General features: G+C 36.4%; 1 protein-coding gene across 2 annotated transcripts in view; it reads right to left on the bottom strand.

Moving 5' to 3' along the window:
• G2E3 (G2/M-phase specific E3 ubiquitin protein ligase) overlaps nt 1-20753 on the bottom strand; it is a 56014-nt gene extending 35261 nt beyond the window's left edge. For both annotated transcript variants that reach the window (XM_053594592.1, XM_053594590.1), the window contains exons 1-3: nt 20668-20753; nt 7242-7282; nt 800-897 (exon numbers count right to left, since the gene is read on the bottom strand). In XM_053594592.1, coding sequence (XP_053450567.1) covers nt 800-897; nt 7242-7278 — 135 coding nt within the window. In that variant the 5' untranslated portion in view covers nt 7279-7282; nt 20668-20753. The remainder of the gene's footprint in view (nt 1-799; nt 898-7241; nt 7283-20667) is intronic.
• Between the last annotated feature and the right edge of the window lie 402 nt (nt 20754-21155).

The raw sequence follows: 21155 nt of genomic DNA on the forward strand, positions 1-21155 counted from the left end.
CCTCCAGCCCTGGGAAGTCTTCAGATGTAATCCGACTGACATCCCTTGATGGTAATTTCATGAGATTCTGGGCTAGAATTATTCAGCTCAGCCAATATCAGATTCCTGACCCTCAAAATTGTGTGAGATAATAAAGGTTTTATCTGCTAAATTTCAGAATAATTTCTTACGTGGCAACAGATACTGTGTCATGAAACATTGAGAGGGAAATTGAGAGGGAAGCAATCTTGGTATGCTAAGGTAGTAATGTGCCATTAATATCTTAAGATAAAGATTCAATGAGGTGAGAAGATGGTGGAGGAAGTGGTAACAAATGAGAGACAACTGTCAGTATGAAATCACTTTTCTTTTGAATCACCCATAAATTAACCTCTATAATTTTCCACAAATATTACCTTTAGCCAGAATATCTCTTTCCAGGTTTTCTGTCAAATAAAATAAAATTCTTTTCTTATATTCTCTGAATCTTTAAACCAGTCTTTTCTGAGATTTATCACTAGCAACAAAGGAAATTAGAAAGTGGTAAAAAAAAAAAAAATCCTACCTCCTCCCATTTTCTCCTTTTGTTAATGTAGGCCCTAAACAGGCAAAAACAGGTAATGATGACAGGTCTTTATATGTACAAAGTACTTTCAGAATTTAGGAATTTAATATTTAAAAAATTCAATTTTTTACATATAGATAAAATGAGATCCAGAGAAGTTAAGTAACTTATCCAACTCTCATTAATCAGCGTCAAGATACAATTCTCTTCTTTAAAACGCCAGATTTCTAGAATTTAATTATAAATTATACTTACCAAACAATAGTAATGTACAGTGAGATTCCATTTCTCATTAGTTTTCTTTTCTCCATATTTATTAGGGCAATCATCACTTTTTCGACAAAAAACACAAGCTAATGGTGAAAAAGAAATTGACGTAAAAAAATTAAAAATTCTTTCTGAGAACAAATCACATTATACTGCTATCAGTAATTTAAAATTTTCAACACCTATTTCCAAAATATAAGTGTGACTTTACATTTTCAGTAGTCTTTAATGATAAATTCTAGTGTTAAAATGGCAACTTATAGAGTAGTATCAGTAAAAATGACAGACAGAGAAACTATAAAACTCCATTGGTTCTACGAAAGCAATGATGAAACTGCCCAAAACTGTCAGAATCAAATTTTTAGAAGTTCTGGAATCTAATAAAAAAAAGGACAAAATTTTGAGAATCTAATAAAAAAAAGGACAAAATTTTGAGAATGTTTAATGAAGAAACAAGCTGCTAAATTTTGATGAGAGCATTTTAACTGACCCACCTACCATTTCCCACTCCTCAGCTAGGCAGTGGCATTGGAGCGGTCCATGTTCCTGGTGCAGATTATTGGTCCAACAGCAGGTAATATGGACCTTGTTTTCAAAGAAATGTGATTGTGCATTTGGACTTGTGCAGTGGTTTCCTGAGGGATGAGCTCAAATGCTTGCCTTTCTTTTGCCTTCCTCAGACCCTTCTCAGCGCTGGAACCTCTACTATTTGTCAAACAGTATTTAAAGCAAATATAGAAGCTGCAGCACCCTAGGGAATGGGATAGACAGGCAAGTAGGTGACAGACCAGAGTGTCTAGGAAAGACACTGGGAAAGGGGGATACAGTGGGGAATAAGGGTTCTGAAAAACTCCCATAGATACTGGAGAATCTAGAAGGTCATGTGCATACACAGGGATGTACACACGCTCAGAAAGGGTCTGAGAAATCGTAAGCTAGTACATCTGGCTGATCTTTAGGTTTATGCAAGCCTACACTAAAAAAGAAAATCTCAAATTGAAAATCTAATCTTATACCTTAAAGAACTAGAAAACAGAAAACTAAACCCAAAGCTAGTAGAAGGGGGAAAAATTAAAGATCAGAGCAGACATAATCAAAACAAGAATGGAACAAGAATGAAATATAAAAATAAAAGTTGATTCTTTGAAAAGATCAACAAAGTTGACAGACCTTTAGCTAAAGAAAAAGATGTGAGGAAAAAACAGATTAAAAACTTTCATAGTAATCAAAACAGTGTGGTACTTGGCTAGACATACAGATCAACAGAAAAGAAGAGTTTAGATATATACAACTATGGTCAATTGATTTCCCCATTCAGTAGGGAAGAACAGTCTCTTCAACAAATGGTATTGGGGCAAATGGATAACTACACGTAACAGTAGAACCTCCACAGTTTACCACTTCCCTACATTGACCACTTCCTGATGTTGACCTAACTAGAAATGTACCACATGTACTGTAGGTCTAGTTCCTTATGTTGACCACTCTGTATATTAACCATTTGTTACAATCTCTTGGGTGGTCAACTTACAAAGGTTCTACTGTAGTTAAACGCATATCTCACATCACACACAAAAATTAATTCAAAACAGATCAAGATGGCTGAGTGTGGTGTCTTACACCTGTAATCCCAGCACTTTGGAAAGTCGAGGTGGGAGGACTGCTTGAGCCTATGAGTTTGAGACTGGTTTGGGCAATAGCAATATCTGTCTCTACAAAAAATAAAATAAATTAGTTGGGCATGTGGTGTGTGCCTATAGCTCCAGCTACTTTGGGACTGAGATAGGAGGACTGGCTTGAGCCCAGCGATTGGAGGCTACATTGAGTTATAGGGCCACTGTACTCTAGCCTGGGAAACAGAGCAAGGACCCTGTCTCAAAAAAGAAAAAAAAAAGAAATCATGAAACACCCCCCACCCCCCAAATGACAGATCAAGGAGCTAAATTCAAAAGCCACAATTATAAATATATATTTATTTTTAGAGACAGAGTCTCACTCTGTCACCATGGGTAGAGTGCCGTGGCATCATAGCTCACAGGAACCTCAAACTCTTGGGCTCAAGTGATCCTCTCGCCTCAGCCTCCCAAGTAGCTAGGACTATAGAAGCCCACCACAATGCCTGGCTAATTTTCCATTTTTAAAATACTAATAAGTGAGATGGGGCCTAACTCTTGCTCAGGCTGGTCTTCAACTCCTGAGCTCAAGGGATCCAATTGCCTCAGCCTCCCAGAGTACTAGGATTATAGGTATGAGCCACGGTGTCCAGCCCTGATAAAATTCTCAGAAGAAAACACACAGGCAAATCTGCAAGACTTTGGATTTGGCAATTGTTTCTCAGTTCACATGACAGCAAAAGCACAAGAAAAAAAAGCAAAAATAGACAAACTGGACCTCAACAAAATTTTAAACTTTTATGCCCTAAAGGACACTATCAAGAGGAGTGAAAAGACACTAGAGAATGGGAGAAAATCTGAAAAGGGTCTAGTAACCAGTATGTTAAGAAACCCTTAGAACTCAATAACAAAAATTGTTACCAGCCACTGTTAACTGGAATGTCCATTTCATGCAAGGTGCTGCTAGTCAGGCCTGACAAGCCAGATGAGCCTACATGCCAACATCTGGGATGGTTTATTCACTTCCAAGACCTACTGTCCTAGATAAGTGGGGAAACTAGACTCCATGGTACCAGTCGAGGACTCAGGGAGCTCTGTGTACTCAGTGAAGTGTCATCTAACTAAAAATTTAGTCTAGAATAAAAATGCTTTAAAGATGTAACCATTTTAAGATAGAAACCTATTGTTAACTTTGTAACCTATGAGGAGGAATCTGTTTAATGTATACTATGAGGAGGAATAACATTGCTGATGATTACTTTGAGAATAAAAAGTAACAAAAGGAAAAAGGTGGGAGAGCAGTTCTTTTGGGAGATATCCCCATTTTCTGTAAATAAAAGTGAAAACTGATCTCTTATTCACTTCTCCATTGATTGGCTTGGGTGATAGGCAAATGGACTCCTTGGCCCAGCAACAAAAATCACAAACAACCCAATGTAAAAATAAGCAAAGGGGGAGGCACCTATGGCTCAGTGGGTAGTGTGCCAGCCCCATACACTGGGTGGCAAGTTCAAACTTGGACCTGGCCAAACTGCAACAACAACAACAACAACAACGAAAAACAAAACAACAACAAAGGATCTTAATAGACAGTTCTCCAAAGAACCACATTAAAAGATGTTTAATATCATCAGTCATTGGTTAACAGGGAAATGCAAATCAAAATCACAATGAGATACCACTTTATACTCACATAGGCCAGTTATAACCAAAATGTCAGGAAAAAACAAGTGTCAGCAGAGATCTAGAGAAACTGAAACTCTTATATACTGCTGGTGGAAATATAAAATGGTATAGCACTTTGGAAAATAGTCCAGCAGTTAAACATAAGAGTTACTATATAACACAGCAATTCCATTTCTGGGTACGTATACCAAAGAACTAATTCAAACAAATACTGTACACCAATGTCCATAGCAGCACTGCTCAACAATAGCCAAAGCGGAGACAAACCAACGTCCATCAATGGAGGGATGAATGAATGAACAAAATATGGTGTATCAATACAGTGGATTATCAGTCACCAATAAAAAGGAATAAAGTACTACATGCTACAACATGGAAAGCCTAGAAATATTATGCTATATGTGAAAGAATTGTCAAGCACAAAAGGCCACATATGATTCCACTTACATAATGGGCTATGTCATCCAGAATAGATAAATCCACAGAGATAGACAAAAAACAGATTAGTGGTGGTTGCCAGAGGCTGAGAAGAGGCAAAATGAGGAATGACTGCCTGATGGGTACAGGGGCTAAACGCCAGTACCTTAAAATAGTTCAAATGGTGAATTTTATATGTATTTTATCCGCGCCCCCATACAACTTGTGGAGTCAGGAGATCAGAGTTAAAATACAGATCCATACTTGAAAAATAATAATTATATGTGCGTGTGTGTGTGTGTGTGTGTAAATGTTTGGAAATATGCACACACTGTAAATGCTTAAATGGGTTTCATTATCATATGTATTACTTTACGTACTTACCATTTATTTGTGATGAGAGCACTTAAAACCTCTCTTACCAGTTTTCAAGTATAAATACACTATTAACTATAGTTCCTATGTTATATAATAGACCTTTCTAGTTTATTCTCATTTCTGACTGAAAATCTGTATCCTTTAACCAACATTCTCCCAATCCCTGGACCCTCCTACCCCCCCACCTCAATCCTGGTAACCACCATACAAGTTGATGCTTCCATGAGTTTGACTTTTTTAGATTCCGCATGTGAGTGAGATCATGCAGTACTGTCCTTCTGTGCCTGACTTATTTCACTAATGCTTTATAATTCCATTTCCCTATCATAAAAATAAGGACAATAGTATCTAGCTCAAACTATGCCTTAATGAGGACCTAATAAGATAGTATACATATTTAAAAAATTAATAGGGTATGACAGATAGAACTGAATAAATGTTAGTATTATAACTACTAATCTTTTGTCTTCTGCTTATTTGTATAGAAAGTTTTTTATTAATATGGTAATGAAATAAGTAGAAAATCATTAGTGAAGATTGCTAGGACCTCAAGACAATAGACCCATTAGAGATGGAGGGAGCTTGATTCTCGAAATGGCTACATGAAGCAGAAACTCCCTCTCTGCCCCATCTTCCCTAACACATCCCCACTGGACTGTAACCTGACCAAGCTTTTATTGCGTTAAACCATTAAGACTTCAGGGTCTACCTATTATAGCAGCTCATATTATTTACCTTAATTTACGTAATCAAGAATGGACACTATGTGTTGAAAAGTGCTATACTTGTTAACAGGTTATTCACAAAACAGATTCCAGAAACAAAGAGCATGAGCTATTATTTAATACTGTGAAATAACCTAAGTATATAGCCCTTCGTCACTCCAATTTAATGAAATGTCATAACTCAAAGAAACTCCCTAACCCTTTAAAAGATTCCAGCTCCTCTTCCTTCCCCATACAAAGGAGATGTCCACATTAACTCCAGCAAACTGCCACTTGTTTATATTGGATAGCTTATACCAGCAGCTCCCACCTTAACTCCTTCATTCTTAGTATGTACACTTTTAGCCACAGGTGTGCATACAACTATCAAGGGAAAGAGGAATCCAAGGAATTAGCTGAGATTACAAAAGAGGAGGAGTCCTTGTGAATTAGCTGAAATTATAGAAAGGAAATCCTCATGATGAATCCGGGTAGATGTGCACCTGCAACATGCTGTAGACCTGTGGTTTTGCATTTATTCCCCTTTTCCCTTGTCTTCCTTTGCCCAGTAGAGGGGAGGACCCTGGCCACAGAATAGCCTAGGTTTCAGGTATGCTTTTTTATAAGTAGACTGCTTTTGTATTTGTTTGTACTTGACTGCTTTTTAATCATAATGTTTAAAATCTAGTAAAATTGTTCTGACTTCCTTATATTTATTGTTCAGATCACCTTCTACTATAGAAAATGATATTGGTTTCTATTGTAATTACGAAATAAAGTCTCCTCCTTAAACATATTCATGAAAGTAAAAACAGTCAATCTGAGGAGAAATATCAATTGTGGGGGCATATTTGTCTTTGGCAAAATGCATAAAGACAGTCATTAATTAGTAAAGTTTCAGAACTACTAGTATAGCTGATATTTTGTGATAGAAAATAGATATCTGATAGAAATTTGGTGGTAGAAGCAAAGAAAGCAAGCAGAAGGAGGTTTGGGAATCCAGATTCCCTTACCCAACATAATGTGGTATCAACAGAAAATCTCTAAAAGTGATGGTCAAGCTATAGAGTCTTACATATGAAATTATAGTTTTAGAGGGAATCAAAAAGATCTAAAAACAATAGATGAGGGAGTAGTTTCAGAAGAATATAAAAACAAATTCCTCATCTTTCATGGTAGTAAGTCAAGAGATATTGTTTATAATAAAGGAAGAAAACAATAACTAAAAGCAAAGGTCAAAAGAGACTGCATCTATTTGGGGAGATTGTTATAAGCACTTGGAGATGTGTTTTCCTTTTCGTACTAAACTTTTGTGTATTGAAATTGTTCTCACCTTTATTTTCTCTTTTGTAAGAAAAAGTCTTACAAAAAATTCTATTTATTAAATAAATGATACTGTTTTATTCAGATAGAAACCATGCCTGATAAAAATACATACAGAATACATATAAAATTTGGCAAGTAAATTGTCCTCTAACACACTTTTTTTGAAACGAATACACACAATACATATATTGTACTTTAGTACATGGACATATAAACTAAGCATGCACCAGAGAATTCATTCCTATTGTTTAGGTACTATTCTGAAAGACGTACTATTGTAAAAACATTTTAAATACATTTACTTACCAAGGTCCTGTGAGTCACTAGGTTTATTTTCATTCATTTTACTAGGAAAAATAAGAATATGTTAATATAGCCATGTCAGTTTTAAAAGTCTCATTATGTTTTTATTAAATTTAGTCAAAGCATGATGACGAATAAGTCGTACAATCATTTCTTATGCTCTAGTACTTAATTTCTTCACCTTTAACCTATCTCAGACCAGCAAGGGTAATAGAGTCTGATGACATTTTTTAAATTGGAGAGAATGTTTATTGGCTGTCAAAACAATTAAGATGACTACTAGTGTTTAGTCTAGGATTGCAGGATATGCAATGCACCAAACTGTTCTATATATCAAATAGTCAAGATTTTCAAATTTCCACTGGACCTTCTAGTATATTAAAAAAAAAACAAACTACTTATAATTACATTAATATAGAACTTGAGCCCATTTTACATATAAACATCAAGTCTTTTTAAAATTTTTGCTATTTTAGAACTAAATATTTTAAGAATGACAACTCCTATGTAAATAAAAGAAATTTAATTTTGTTCAAAACTTTACCAAGATTTTTCGTCATGTAGGAAAAAAAACCCATCAATAGCAATGTCACTCACAGCCTGTAACACAGGTAGGGAATCTGCAGTCTTCTGATTTCAACATTGTTCTTTTTTAATCACAAAAGGAAGAAAGAAAAGCTTCATCTTTCTCTACTGCATCCCTTTTAATAAAAGGTTTTGTTCTATAAAATTTGGATTCAGTCAGGCGGCACCTGTGGCTCAGTGAGTAGGGCGCCGGCCCCATATGCCGAGGGTGGCGGGTTCAAACCCAGCCCCGGCCAAACTGCAACAAAAAAATAGCCGGGCGTTGTGGCGGGCGCTTGTAGTCCCAGCTGCTCAGGAGGCTGAGGCAAGAGAATCGCGTAAGCCCAAGAGTTAGAGGTTGCTGTGAGCCGTGTGACACCACGGCACTCTACCGAGCGCGGTACAGTGAGACTCTGTCTCTACAAAAAAAAAAAATTTGGATTCAGTCAAAAGACCACACTTAAGGTCGCATGTGCTCCTAAGGCCACAGGTTCCCACCCTGATACCTCACTACATATTCTAGCACAATAGTGCTCAACCATTTACACACTTGAAAGATACTGATTTGTCCCCACCTCCTCACTCTCTTCTATTTAAATAAATCTTAGTTTTTATGATTTAGAAAAATCATAGAACTCTTTTCTACAAGACCAAAAAGAGGAAGACTGACACCTTACCAACATCAAAGTTTCACTTTACCAAGAGTATATGAGTAGCCTACTTGAAATGTTGTTATGAGAGTCAAGTAAGTATAAATGATACGTGCAATCTCTTGGAATTTAAGTGGTTAAGAATAAACATAATATTGCCACTAAGTAAATGTAATCTCATTTTATAGTCACAAAAACCAATCAGAAAGATTAAACATCTGTCCAAGTCACAGAGCTAATGAGTGGGGATAGAGTGACTACAGGGTTATAACATCTTCACATGAAAATAATGAAAGAGCAAAAAAAAATACAGAATACGAAATATCAAAAGCAGGACAAAAACCACAAATAAAGATTGCTATCAAATTTAGCCAACCTAAGACACAACAAAAGATAGGGTACAGATTATTATAAGACAGATTAAGTCAATTGAATCAATACAATTTTTATAATTTAGAATTTGTCTTTTAGTAATAATTTCATATTGACTATAAGAACTGGTTTTAAACAGATTTTTCTCATAACATCTTGGTGCTTTCCTAAAATCACTTTGACTCTTAAGTCTTCAGTATTTTCTGGTATTTCCTTACAAAATCATCTTCTCTGCTGAGACTGGCATTCTTAAAAGAATCCATAAAAGAACTAAAGAGCCCAGTTTTAAGTAGGCTTTGTAATTAAGTAGATCTAGCTGACTTTCCCTAGCTCTATCACCAAAACTATTAATGTAGTGTTATTATCTTTATTGTCTCCTGGATTTTTTTTCTCTATAGATGTCACCTTCAATGTTTATACATACTCATACAATGATTAAGAACTGCTTTAACTGGTCAAAATTGATTGAGGATCACAACCCATACAACCTGATTTTTTTTTTTTAAAGACTAGTCAAGTGCAGTAGTGAGAAAGGGGAAAAGAGTAGAACAAGTTCAATCTGTAACTGACTGTGAACAACATACAACCTGATTTTAAACATGTGTGGGGGGGTGTTCATCTTAAAATTTATAAAGTACAATAAATAGGAAGACAAATACCTCTTTTTAAAGGAATTCTCTATAATTCACCTTCTGATGAAAAATTCAGCAAATCATTCAAATACAAGAATTTATTTCATGAAATTCTATATATGATAAACATCATTTTAATTTATAAATGACAGTTTTAGTATTCAACCACACAGATTTGAGATTCTATCTCTCTGGCTCATAATTCCTTATCCTCTCCCCTCTAGAAGTGAATTACAGCTGTCTAATAATTTTAGATTTACTGTAATTCAGAATAATGACTGAGGGTTACAATATAGGCCACTTTAGTAAACTCTCTGATGCTAAAATCCCCATATCATTCAGCAAAGTGCAAATATATTTGCTCAATGAAATTTATACATATGCTAGAGATATTGGTGTGACTGGACAACAGTTCCAGAATAAGTTTTCTTTATAAAGAAATTCCAATTTCTATGTTGTTACATATTCTCCTCTCCTTCACTTTCCCATTGCAAGGCATCTCTCTTGGTGGATATTTGACAAAGGGCCTGTGTCTAGAGCTTTATAATATAAATGTAAGTAGAGACAACTATGAAACTTAAAAAAAGGTTCTGAAGTTTCTTGCTAATTGCTAGCCCCAGAACTATATACTAAACAAGCACCTTCCCCTCTTTACAGATAAATATAAAAGAAAAAATGTGAACTTCAGACTCACATGACACAAAAAGTAGCACAGGCATACACAGAGGACCATATTAAAAAGCCACCAAATATCATTGGTTACAAGCTGATCCCACAGAAGATCCCACAGTGCAATTAATCAACACACGAATGGGAAAGATGGTTCCCATATATTCTCACGTATAATGTACACTATCTTGGCCAACTTTGTAAGGGAAAAATAAGGATGCACATTATACATGGGTAGTATTAATTATCTATATAAATGTTTTTAATTCTTTAATTTATGCTTATGTGTTAAAAGGGCAACTCTAGAAAGCAGTTAACGGTATCTATATGCAAAATAATACCCTGGAATATAGTAATTGGTTTTGTTGAACTTACAACAAACTTGCAACAAAAGCATTTTTGGCTAACGAAGACCAACATGTAGCCCTAATGAAGAAAGAGTGGATGTCGTGAATGTAGTTAGCCAGTAACCATTTAACACGTACAGAGAGAAGAAAGAAAGCATCCATTGCTCATGTTAGTGACTGGATCCTGAGGTTGTGGTAACTGTGTCAAAAAGAAAGTTGTCGTTGTGAAATGCTTTAAAAAATGTGGCATTAGCAATACTATGGATGGAAAATGAAGACAACAAAATTTACCAAGATGAGGACAGTTACTCTTCAGAAGATACTGGTAACACAAGAATTGAAGAAGATGGTATTTCTGATACTGGCCTTCTTGGCCTTCTATGATGGATAAATATTCTAAGTCTGTTATCAATATTTAAAATGTCTTGTACCTTGTATCTGTTATTGTGTATATTGTAATTATTTGTTACATAAATTTCTTGTACCATAATATGTTAAAAAATAAATGCTGTGATCCCTTATTTATTTGGAGACAGAGTCTCACTCTGTTGCCCAGGACTAGAGTTCCACGCCTCAGCCTAGCTCACAGCAACCTCAAACTTAGCTAGGCTCAAGCAATATTCCTACCTCAGCTTCCCAGAGTGGCTGGGACTACAGGCATGTGCCACCACACCCACCTAATTTTTCTGTTTTTAGTAGAGACGGGGTGTTACTTTCCTGAGGTTGGTCTCAAATTCCTGAGCTCAAGTGATCCTCCCACTTTGGCCTTCCAGAGTGCTAGGATTACAGGTGTGAGCCATTGTGCCCAGCCTGAAATTCATTTATAATATAAAAAACAAGTACCTAAATATAGACAAATACAGTTTTAAATTAAAAGACTTTTTTCCCTGAAAGTTTTGGCCACAAATATGGGTATACATTATACATGGGTATGTCAATATCTAATAAGCATTTTACATAGTTTTTCAAAGTTCATTAATGCACACATGCACTATTCCACATAGATCAATGAATCCTAGAAATAGATCAACACTAGGTTAATCAGATACCCCAGTCATTTGATTTTCAACAAAGATATCAAAGCCATTTAAAGGTGGAAAATAAAATCTTCAACAGATGGTGCTAGAAAAACTATATATCCTATGGAAATGTGTACCTTGACCCATAACTTCATACCATAAACAGAATTAAATCTCAGATGAGTCATAGTTACAAATGTAAAGGCTAAAAACCACAAAAGTTTTAAAAGAAAACATAAAATATCTTTATTACTTAAAGATAGGTAGAAGTTTCTCAGGGCACAGGAGGCACGTAACTGTGCCTTTGAGAAAGGCAGGTTAAGAAAACACTTAAAATTAACTTTCAAAATTAAAACTTTCCACCCATCAAAGGATACCCCATTAAGAAAGTAAATATGCATGTTACAGATTGGGAGGGAAAAAAAGAAACTACACTACTCAAATACATATGATTCCATTCATACAAAGTTTAAGAACAGGGAAAACGATCATGAAAAATATCAGAAAAATGCTCATCTGAAGAAAAGACTAGAAAGAGACATGAAGAGACCCAGAATATCCCTTTTTTTTTTTTTTTTTGCGTTTTAGCCAGGGCTGGGTTTGAACCTGCCACCTCCGGCATATGGGGCCGGCCACAGTCGCCGCCCAGATTATCCTCCTTTTGGTGGGAGTTGTTAAGCCACTTTGATACAGAGAAGAAATCTTGACTTCTTTAACAAATGTAGCTTCAAATGAGAGCATTCTGAACACAAGTATCTGCCATCTCTCTTAATGTTGTAGATACCAAGGAAACAAGACTCTAGGTCTACTTTGTAGTCAGAATCAGATGATGTTAACTCCTTTACAAAGTCCTGGCTTAGCTCTGAAAGCCTATCAAATCACTGCTTTCTTTAAATTGCACCAAAATACTATCTGACTTACAATCCTGTAAGAATTCTTATTGAATCCTTTGGCAAGAAGCTCCATGGTTTCTCTGCTACCAGTCTCTCTCACTGCAATGAGTCAATAAACCCAACTTAATCACACTACAGGTTTATCCCTGGTGGTGTTAGGCTAGTTGGGCTAGCATAAGACAAAAGAATAAGGCAAATGGCACAAAACAATGAATCAAGATAAAGGATATATAAACATTCCTTATGCTATTCTTACAACTTTTCTCCAATTACGATTTTGACCCTATTAAAATCACTTTCTTTAAATTGTACCTAAAGGCTATTAAGTTACCTAATAGTTGAATGTTCTAAACACGTTCCATAATTCATACTTTTGACCAGTTCACATAAGCCTTCTTCCTAACACCTAAAATAACACTTCTATTTTTAAGTCTTGATTGAGAGTTACTTTATTTAAAACAAGTTTCCAAAACAAAAACTTAGCAAAGAAATAAGGATTATTCACATACTTTTGAGTTGGATTTTATAATTTGTTTTAGATGTTTCCTCCAAAATGTGAGCTTTAAGATTTCCTAAGAGGAATAAGGAAAACAATGGCATCTAAAATCTTAACATACTTAGTCTTACAAATAAATATTGAACTATTCCCTTCCCAAGAAAATCAACAATTTAATGACATTCTAGGAAGCCACTGTCAAGAGGTATCCTGAGTTTCTTCCACTGCCTACCTCTGCGTGGTCAGTGATACAGTTTAATAATCCTCCTTCCATAAAGCAGAACCTACTCCTCTCCTTGACTGTGGATGTGCTTAGTGCCTGGTGACATGCTTCTGCCAAAGACTGCAGAAATGATGACACGTTATTATGTCATAAAGGGCATTGTGACTTGCTCCTCAGCATCATGGACCTGGAGGAATCTACTTGCTTTGAGGACTTTGAAGATACTCCAAGTAGAGGCCCACTTGACAAGGAACTGAAGCCTTCTACTCTCAGTATTAGGAGCAAGCTACTTTAAAAAGTGGATCCTCCACGCCAATCAAGCCTTCACATGGCTGCAATCTGGCTAACAGTCTGAAAATGATTTCAAAGGAGATCCTAAGCCATAACTACACAGCTAAGCTAGCTGTTCCCTCACAAATTCCTGACCCTCAGAAACTGTCAGTAAATGTTTATTGTTTCAAACCACCAAGTTTTGGGGTGATCTGTTTTTAAAGCTAGATACAAAAAAGTAGGCCAAATACCCTCTTATTCCAGCTGGTGGCTATCATTTGAATAAACAAAGAGAAGGTCCTTCCTAAAGCTCCTAATCTTACTGATAAAAGCAAAGCTGAAATAAAAGATATTGAATACACAGAAAATATGCTGAGATCAAACACTTGAAAGAGAAATAGATCAATGTTTTAAATCTATCATTTAAAAAATAAGTATTCTTGCTCCAGGAATAATTTGCTTTAAATCACTTATCAGAAAAGTTCAACTTAATTATCCTATACAAAGTACATTATTTGACGTACTCTAAATTCTTTCTTTACAACTCAGAAATATTGCTTATTTTTGGATGTCCTATACATATTAAAGCATTAATTTTTCTGATTCAGCATTATATAATAAAACACGAGTTATTTTTTTTCCTAAAAGTGTAAGAAATATCCTGGATTGCATCAGGTACTGGAGAATAAAATTGCTCTAGAGGACATCATTGAGACAATTCACAAAAACAGTATAGGGTAGTTGAAAGTACTGAGTCTATACTAAACTATACTGTGATGTCTATACTTCGGTTAAGTAAAAAAAATCATTGTTCTTAGGAAACACAGATTGAAGTATTAAGGGGACCAGATATATGCAATCTACACTTACATGGTTCATATGCAATCTACACTTACATATACAGATGTCTAACACCACAATATATGGCAAATATTAAAAATTGGTTAATCTGGGAAACAGTATGTGCAATTCTTTGTACTTTGCTTGCAATTTTCCTGTAACTGTAGAATTATTTCAAAATAAAAAGGTTTAAAAATAATTGAATTAAATGTAAAATAAAACAGATTCCAAAAAAATTCAGGATGAAGACTAAGTAACCCAGTGTGATAGTTAATTTTATGTGTCTAATTTACAGGACCACAGGATGCCCAGATAGCTGGTTGAACATTACTTGTGGGTGTGTTTCTGAAAGAGATCAACCTTTGAACTGGTAAAAAGAGTAAAGCAGATGGCTCTACCCCATATGGGTGGGTATCATGCAGTCCACTGAGGGCCTGGATGAAACCAAAGTGTGGAAGAAGGATGAATTTGTTTTCTGAAACAAAGCAAATATACAACTAACTGTATTTCCACTACCAGGGTATGACAAGTTTGTGAACCCATCCTAAAAAAAGTGTTATATACCTCATTGCTGAGTATCACTAAAGGCAACTTCAAAGTACTCCCCTTGGGAAGCTATGCACCAACACCAGTGCCCAGTCCACCCTTCACAGCAATTTTGGAACTCTTTTTTTTGGAATGACCATCAGTGCTGTCACTGTATGGCACCCCAAAACAGCACAATAATGAATGCCACTCAGCAAGACACCACTGCAAGTTCACATGAACACAGCTGTGAGACACTGATGAACCAAGATTATGAAACCTTACCGTGTTGCTTGTACAGTGCTGCCAGTGTTATGTGACCATGGCAGTTTGTGAACTTGTCAGATATCATACAACCACAGCTCCAATGGTCATTCCAGAAAAAGAGTTCCAAAATTTCTATGAAGGGTGGACTAGACCTGGCTTCGGTGTATAGCTTCCCCGAGGAAAGCACTTGAAAGGTGACCGTACTGGGCGGCGCCTGTGGCTCAAGAAGTAGGGTGCTGGCCCCTTATACGGGAGGTGGCGGGTTCAAACCTGGCCCTGGCCAAAAAAAAAAAAAAAAAAACTGCAAAGGCGACCGTACTGATATTCAGCAATAATGTAGCACTTTTTCTAGGAAGAGTTTGCAAACTCATCAGACCCTGGCATACAGAAATATAATTTGCTTTGTATATTTACCTCATTTCATTAGAATGAGGTATGTAATACTTCTTCTAGGATAGGTTTGCAAACTTAATTGTAAATCATGTAATAATAACAAATAATCAGTAAATGGAACTAAAGAACAACTCTATACACAATAGGCAAAATTTCAGGAAAAGATAGGCAAAAAGACTATGGTCTGAAAAGCTGCAGAATACTGCTGAGGTAATTTAAAGAATACCTAAATAAATGAAAAGATAGACAACACTTATTCAATATTGTTAAAATGCCAATGTAACAATCCCAATCAAAACTCCCAGAGGGCTTTTTTTAAACACAGATATTGGCATGCTGATTTTAAAACATATTAAAAATGTAAAGGCCCTGTAATAGCAAAAATCAATTTTAAAAAGAACATGGTTTTGGACTAAGTGATTTCATGACTTCCTATGGAGTTCCATCACTCAAGACAGTAATGATAGGACATACTGCATGACAGAACATAATAGAAAGGCCAGAAACAGACCCAGACAATTGCTTCTTAAACAAAGACACCAACATGTTTCAATGAGAGAAATGACAGTCTATATTCAATAAATAGTGCTGAAATAACTGAATACTTGTTGGGAAAAAAAGAATATTAACTTTATACACAAAACTAAATTCAAAATAGATCTCTCTCTCTCTCTCTCACACACACACACACACACACACACACACACACACACTTCTTGAAGAAATCACAGGGAAAAATGTTCATGACCTAGGGTTTGGCAAAGACTTCAAAAAGAAATTGCTGAACTAAACATCAAAGTAAAAGGTTTCAAATCAAAAGACACTGTTAAGAAAATAAAAAGGCAGGACACAGATTGCAAAAGAACATTTATAAGACGCATATCTGACAAAGGATTTATACTAAGAAAATATAAGGAATACTTAAAACCAACAATATCACAACAAACAGAGGATACCAATAAAGAGATAGAAAGGATAAAAAGGAAGTGAATGGAAAATTCTCCACCTAAAAAGTACACTAAAATGGAAAATTCACTACAGGGGTTTAACAAGGCATCTGAGCAGGCAAAAGAAAGAAGAACATCGCTTCACACCTAATAGAAATAAAAAGGATTATATGGGACTATTACAAACAATTATATGCTAAGAAGTTAAATAATTAATAGGTTAAACAAGTTAAATATATGGCCAGGTATCCTGGCTCACACCTATTATCTTAGCAGTTGAAAGACCAAGGCAGGAGGATAGCCTGAAGCCAGGAGTTCAACAGCCTGGGGAACATAGTGAGATTCTGTCTCTATAGAATACTTAAAAATTAGCTGGGCCTGGTGGTGTTGCCTTGCACTTCTAGCTATTGGGGAGAACCGCTTAAGCCAGGTAGTTTGAGGCTATGGTGAGCTATGAATGTGCTACTCCATTACTAGGCTACAGAGCAAGACTTTTGTTGTTAAAAAGAGAGAGAAGTTTATACCATGACCAAGTGGAATTTATCCCAGAAATGCAAAGGTGGTTCAACACATGAAAATCTATCAAAAGATATTTTCAGACCAAAAACACTTTTAAAAGTTTCTCGGAGCCCCTCTTTGAAAGTTCATTTGAGGATGTATTAAAAAAAAGAAAATAATAATTGTAAATTCCATGAAATACCTGTAGAGAAAAAGCTTACACTTTTTTTCTTTTTAAAAAAATTTTAGATTACAGGGATACAAATGTTTTGGTGACACAAATTGCTTTTGTACAGTTTGAGTCAAAGTTGTAAGTGTTCTCCTCACCTGAATAATGTGCATTGTACTCTGAGGTGTAAATTTACCTCTTCCCTCCCTAGCCCTTGCCACTTGCTTGTTTCTTATTTTTACTACCAAATGTGCACATGGGTGTTGATCGATTACTTCCAGTTTAAGAAGTTCTCACATGTGGTGTTTGTTTTTCCATTTTTGCAAAACTTCACTTAAAATAATGGTCTCCAGTTCTATCCAGGCTGTTCTAAAAGGTATTAATTCACCATTTTTTTAAAATGGCTGAGTTATTACTTCATAATAGGCAATATATTTTATTAATAGGCAATTAAACTTAAAAAATAGACTTTTTAAAGTTATTAAATCTCTTGGTGTCTTAGTTTCTTCATCTTAACATAGAAATAAATATATCATAAATTGATTGTGAGGATTAAGTTAGAAAACACGTATAAAACATTTAGAATTCCATGAATAACAAGTTTTGCTCAATTTTCTCACTTGAAATGTCTTCCTAAGCCTATGATTTCAATACTTATTTTTTCATATGAAGTTTATAAACCATATGCTATTGCTAAAATCTCTACTGAACTACACAGAATCATACATGTATACTATCACCTCAGGAAAAAAACAAAACTTTTGAAACTTTTTCAGTTGTTACCGTAAGACATAATGTGTTATATTACTCACTGAACACACACAGCTTCAGAGTATAAGGACATTCACTCTTCTGCATGAAGCATTGCAAATGTAAGGATAAAGAGGATAAGGGCTACCAGTCTAGTGCGATAGTATGTTTACAATTAAATTGTACTGAGAAAGAAGTACTTTGCCTGGGAAAGTCTTGAAACCCATGTGAGTAAATATTTTTTTTCCTTTTATTAAGTTATATACACATAGATCATGAATACATGTATGCATTTGCGGGCTAAAATGTGTTGATTTTTTATACAATTTGGAGTGCTTACATCAAACTAATTAATATCGCTTTCACCTCATTTACTTGATTATTGTGTTAAGACATTTATGTTCTATACTTGATAGATTTGACTTGTACCCTTGCAATATGCTCCATAGGTGTGGTCCCATCATTTACCTCCATCAAACCTCCCTTCCCTTCCCCCTCCATTTCCCTCCTTCATCCTGGGCTATAGTTTGTTTTTGAGTAAAATCTTAAGGGGAAGCAAAAAGCCAGTGGTAAAATATGCATAAAAATTTGAGAGACAGACTTGGAAAATTGTAGTAGTATTTATAGAACATTAGCAGGTTGGAGAAGTGAGGAAATATTATAAAGATGATAATTGGAAACAAAGGTTTAGAACCAAACTACAAAGGGTTTTAACAACAACAACAAAACAACAAAATATATATATAGAGAGAGAGAGAGAGAGTAGACAATGGAAAGCCATCAAGAGCAACATTTGGAGGGAGACTGCAAGAGAGGAAGAAAGTATAATTTTTTTTTTTAAAAAGGTATAACTTTGTTTCTTAGCTCAAACATTTTATTAGTTGTGTGAGAACAAATTATTGAAACTCTCTTAGCCTGCTATCATATCTGAAAATAACAGTTATCTATTCAATACTGTGAAGATTAATATAGTTTATACAATGCTTAATATAGGATATATATGTGTATGTGTGTATGTATATATATATGTGTGTGTATATATATATATATATATATATATAAATAAAATATCACTTGCTATGTGCCACACACTACTTTAAGGTCTTTATATGTATTAAGACATTTAATTCTCATAATAATGCTACAAAGTAGTATTACCCCTATTATACAGTTGAGACTGGAAGCACAAAGATTACACAGCTTGCCCAGGGCCACTCAGTTATCAAGTGGTAGAGATGGGATACAAAGCAAGGCAATCTGGCCCCAGCCCTATGTCTTTAAATAATACATTATAATTCTTCTCTAAGAAAGATCAACTAAGTGTTTTTAAAACTCACTCTGGTAGAATTTTCTAACCTTTAAGTCAAATATGCAGAATCTTTAACTCCATCCTCCAGACCTACGGAAGCAAGAATCAGCAATAAACAAATCCTTCAAGGTAATGTACACACAACAACGTTTGAAACTCCTTGATTTAGGTAAAGTAAGAACTCAATGAAAAGAATCCACGGAGGAACAGATTAGGATGTAGAGATCAATTTAAAGAATTTACCCTTTGCTGGTAGCACATATAAAATGAACAGAATAGAATCCGGTCTGCAATCCCTAGGGAAGTATAAGCAAAGTAAAAAACTGTTACAACAAAGACTTTGTATTAAAAATGTTTTTATTTCAACAGTCATAAGCACTACTTAAATCTATTCTTCCTGGATAATACTGAAAACAAGGGTTTATTAGCAGGAATGGAGGAATATGAGCAGCCAGCAGTGGATAAAGGAATGTCTTTATCTGAAATAGTATCAAAATTATTATTTAAAAATATTATTTAAAAACTACTTCTGCATTTATACAGTACACTATGCTGGTGTCAAAAACTTGGAAGGAATTCGAAGTATCTTTTCTTATAAAGCAAAACAAAATTAGTACGACCGTTTTCAGTATGGTAAGAAATAAAACTGAACACATTTAAACTATTCCAAAAGGCACGGCCTTTCTAGATGGGGTTAGATGGAGTTTGGTACTTGAGACAGTTCAACAGTAAAAATAAACGAAAAAGAAAGAAAACCCAAATGACAACAAAACTGAAGAAACTCCGATTCTCAAAGCAGTATTAGAGTAATTCGAAAACGACTTGATAATAACCCAGCGGGCCAATGAATGAGGGGAGTAAAAAGGCAGGGCGGTGAAACTAAACCTTATCCCCATTGTTTGCAAACTAAGACCCCTGAGAATCACCGTGGTTACTACACCCAGTGAAAATGAGCACGAGTCTCGGATTTTTGCGGTACAGGAAAAATGTCAACCGTGAAAGAAAAATATCCGGGTTTTAAATACAAAGGATACTCAGATTTCAGTTTAAATCCCCACCAGGCAATTCACAGACTGTCACTTCCCGGCAGTCCAAGTTACGTAATGAAGACTGCTCCGAGGGTCCCTCTTTTGAGGAATTTGGAGTCACGCTGAACATCTTTTCATCCTAAAGCTGCCTCCAACCTTCCATCTTTAATAAAGGAAGATTCTTCTTAGAGCTGTGGTGACGCTTCTGAGATGTAACTACTGTTGAAGCTTCAGCATTTGAGCCGAATGGGTGGAGAGACTACATTTTGATTACGGAAAACCCCACCGAGACAGCGTACAGACAGGCTTAACTCACCCCCGGGGCCGGCAGGGCCCCCGCACCACCGGTCTCAGGGTCGGACGGCCGGCGCAGACGTCGGGAGCGCGGGCCGGGGAGGCTGCTCAGCGCCCGCGTCCCCACGGTCTCCGCGCCGGGCCCTGCACCAGACACCCCCAGAGCTGCCTCTGAGGCCCCCAGTACGCGTCCGGCCTCCTGACGCAGTCCCATCCGGCGATCCCGCTTCCCTGCCTAGAATACTCTATTTCTTCCCATTCCCCACGTACTCACCAAAGCGCTCTGGGCGGAAAGGAGTTCTACAGAGTCCGTGTCACTTTTCCCTTCTCGCGCGGCGCCGCTGCACACCAACCCGGAGCGACCCCATCCAACGGCCCGTAGGATTCAAATTCGCCCACTTCCGTCCGCAACCCGGAAGAAGAGGTCGGTCCCGCCCTCTGGGGCGGGACCCGCGGCGGCGCTGGCGGCGGGGAGAGGCTCCGCGCGCTGGGCTCGTCTGCTCGCCGCTAACCTGGCTGTGTCTCCATCGCTGTCGTCGCTTCCGTCCGCTCTCCTACGTACGACCTCAGAAGAACTGTGGGCGCTGCTGGATGGTTCTTTCCGTCTGATTGTTCTTGAGAGAATCCTGTTTCTGACGTAGACAGAGACGTGACGACTTTTCGTCACCTGCAAGAACTGGGGAAAATAAAAGCGTTGGCAGGGCCGGGAGGTTGTTCCCTCTCCCAACCGACGGCCGCAGCCAGAAGGAAAAAAAACCAAAC

Source organism: Nycticebus coucang, chromosome 6 (genome assembly GCF_027406575.1).
Source record: "Nycticebus coucang isolate mNycCou1 chromosome 6, mNycCou1.pri, whole genome shotgun sequence".
Lineage (NCBI taxonomy): Eukaryota > Metazoa > Chordata > Mammalia > Primates > Lorisidae > Nycticebus > Nycticebus coucang.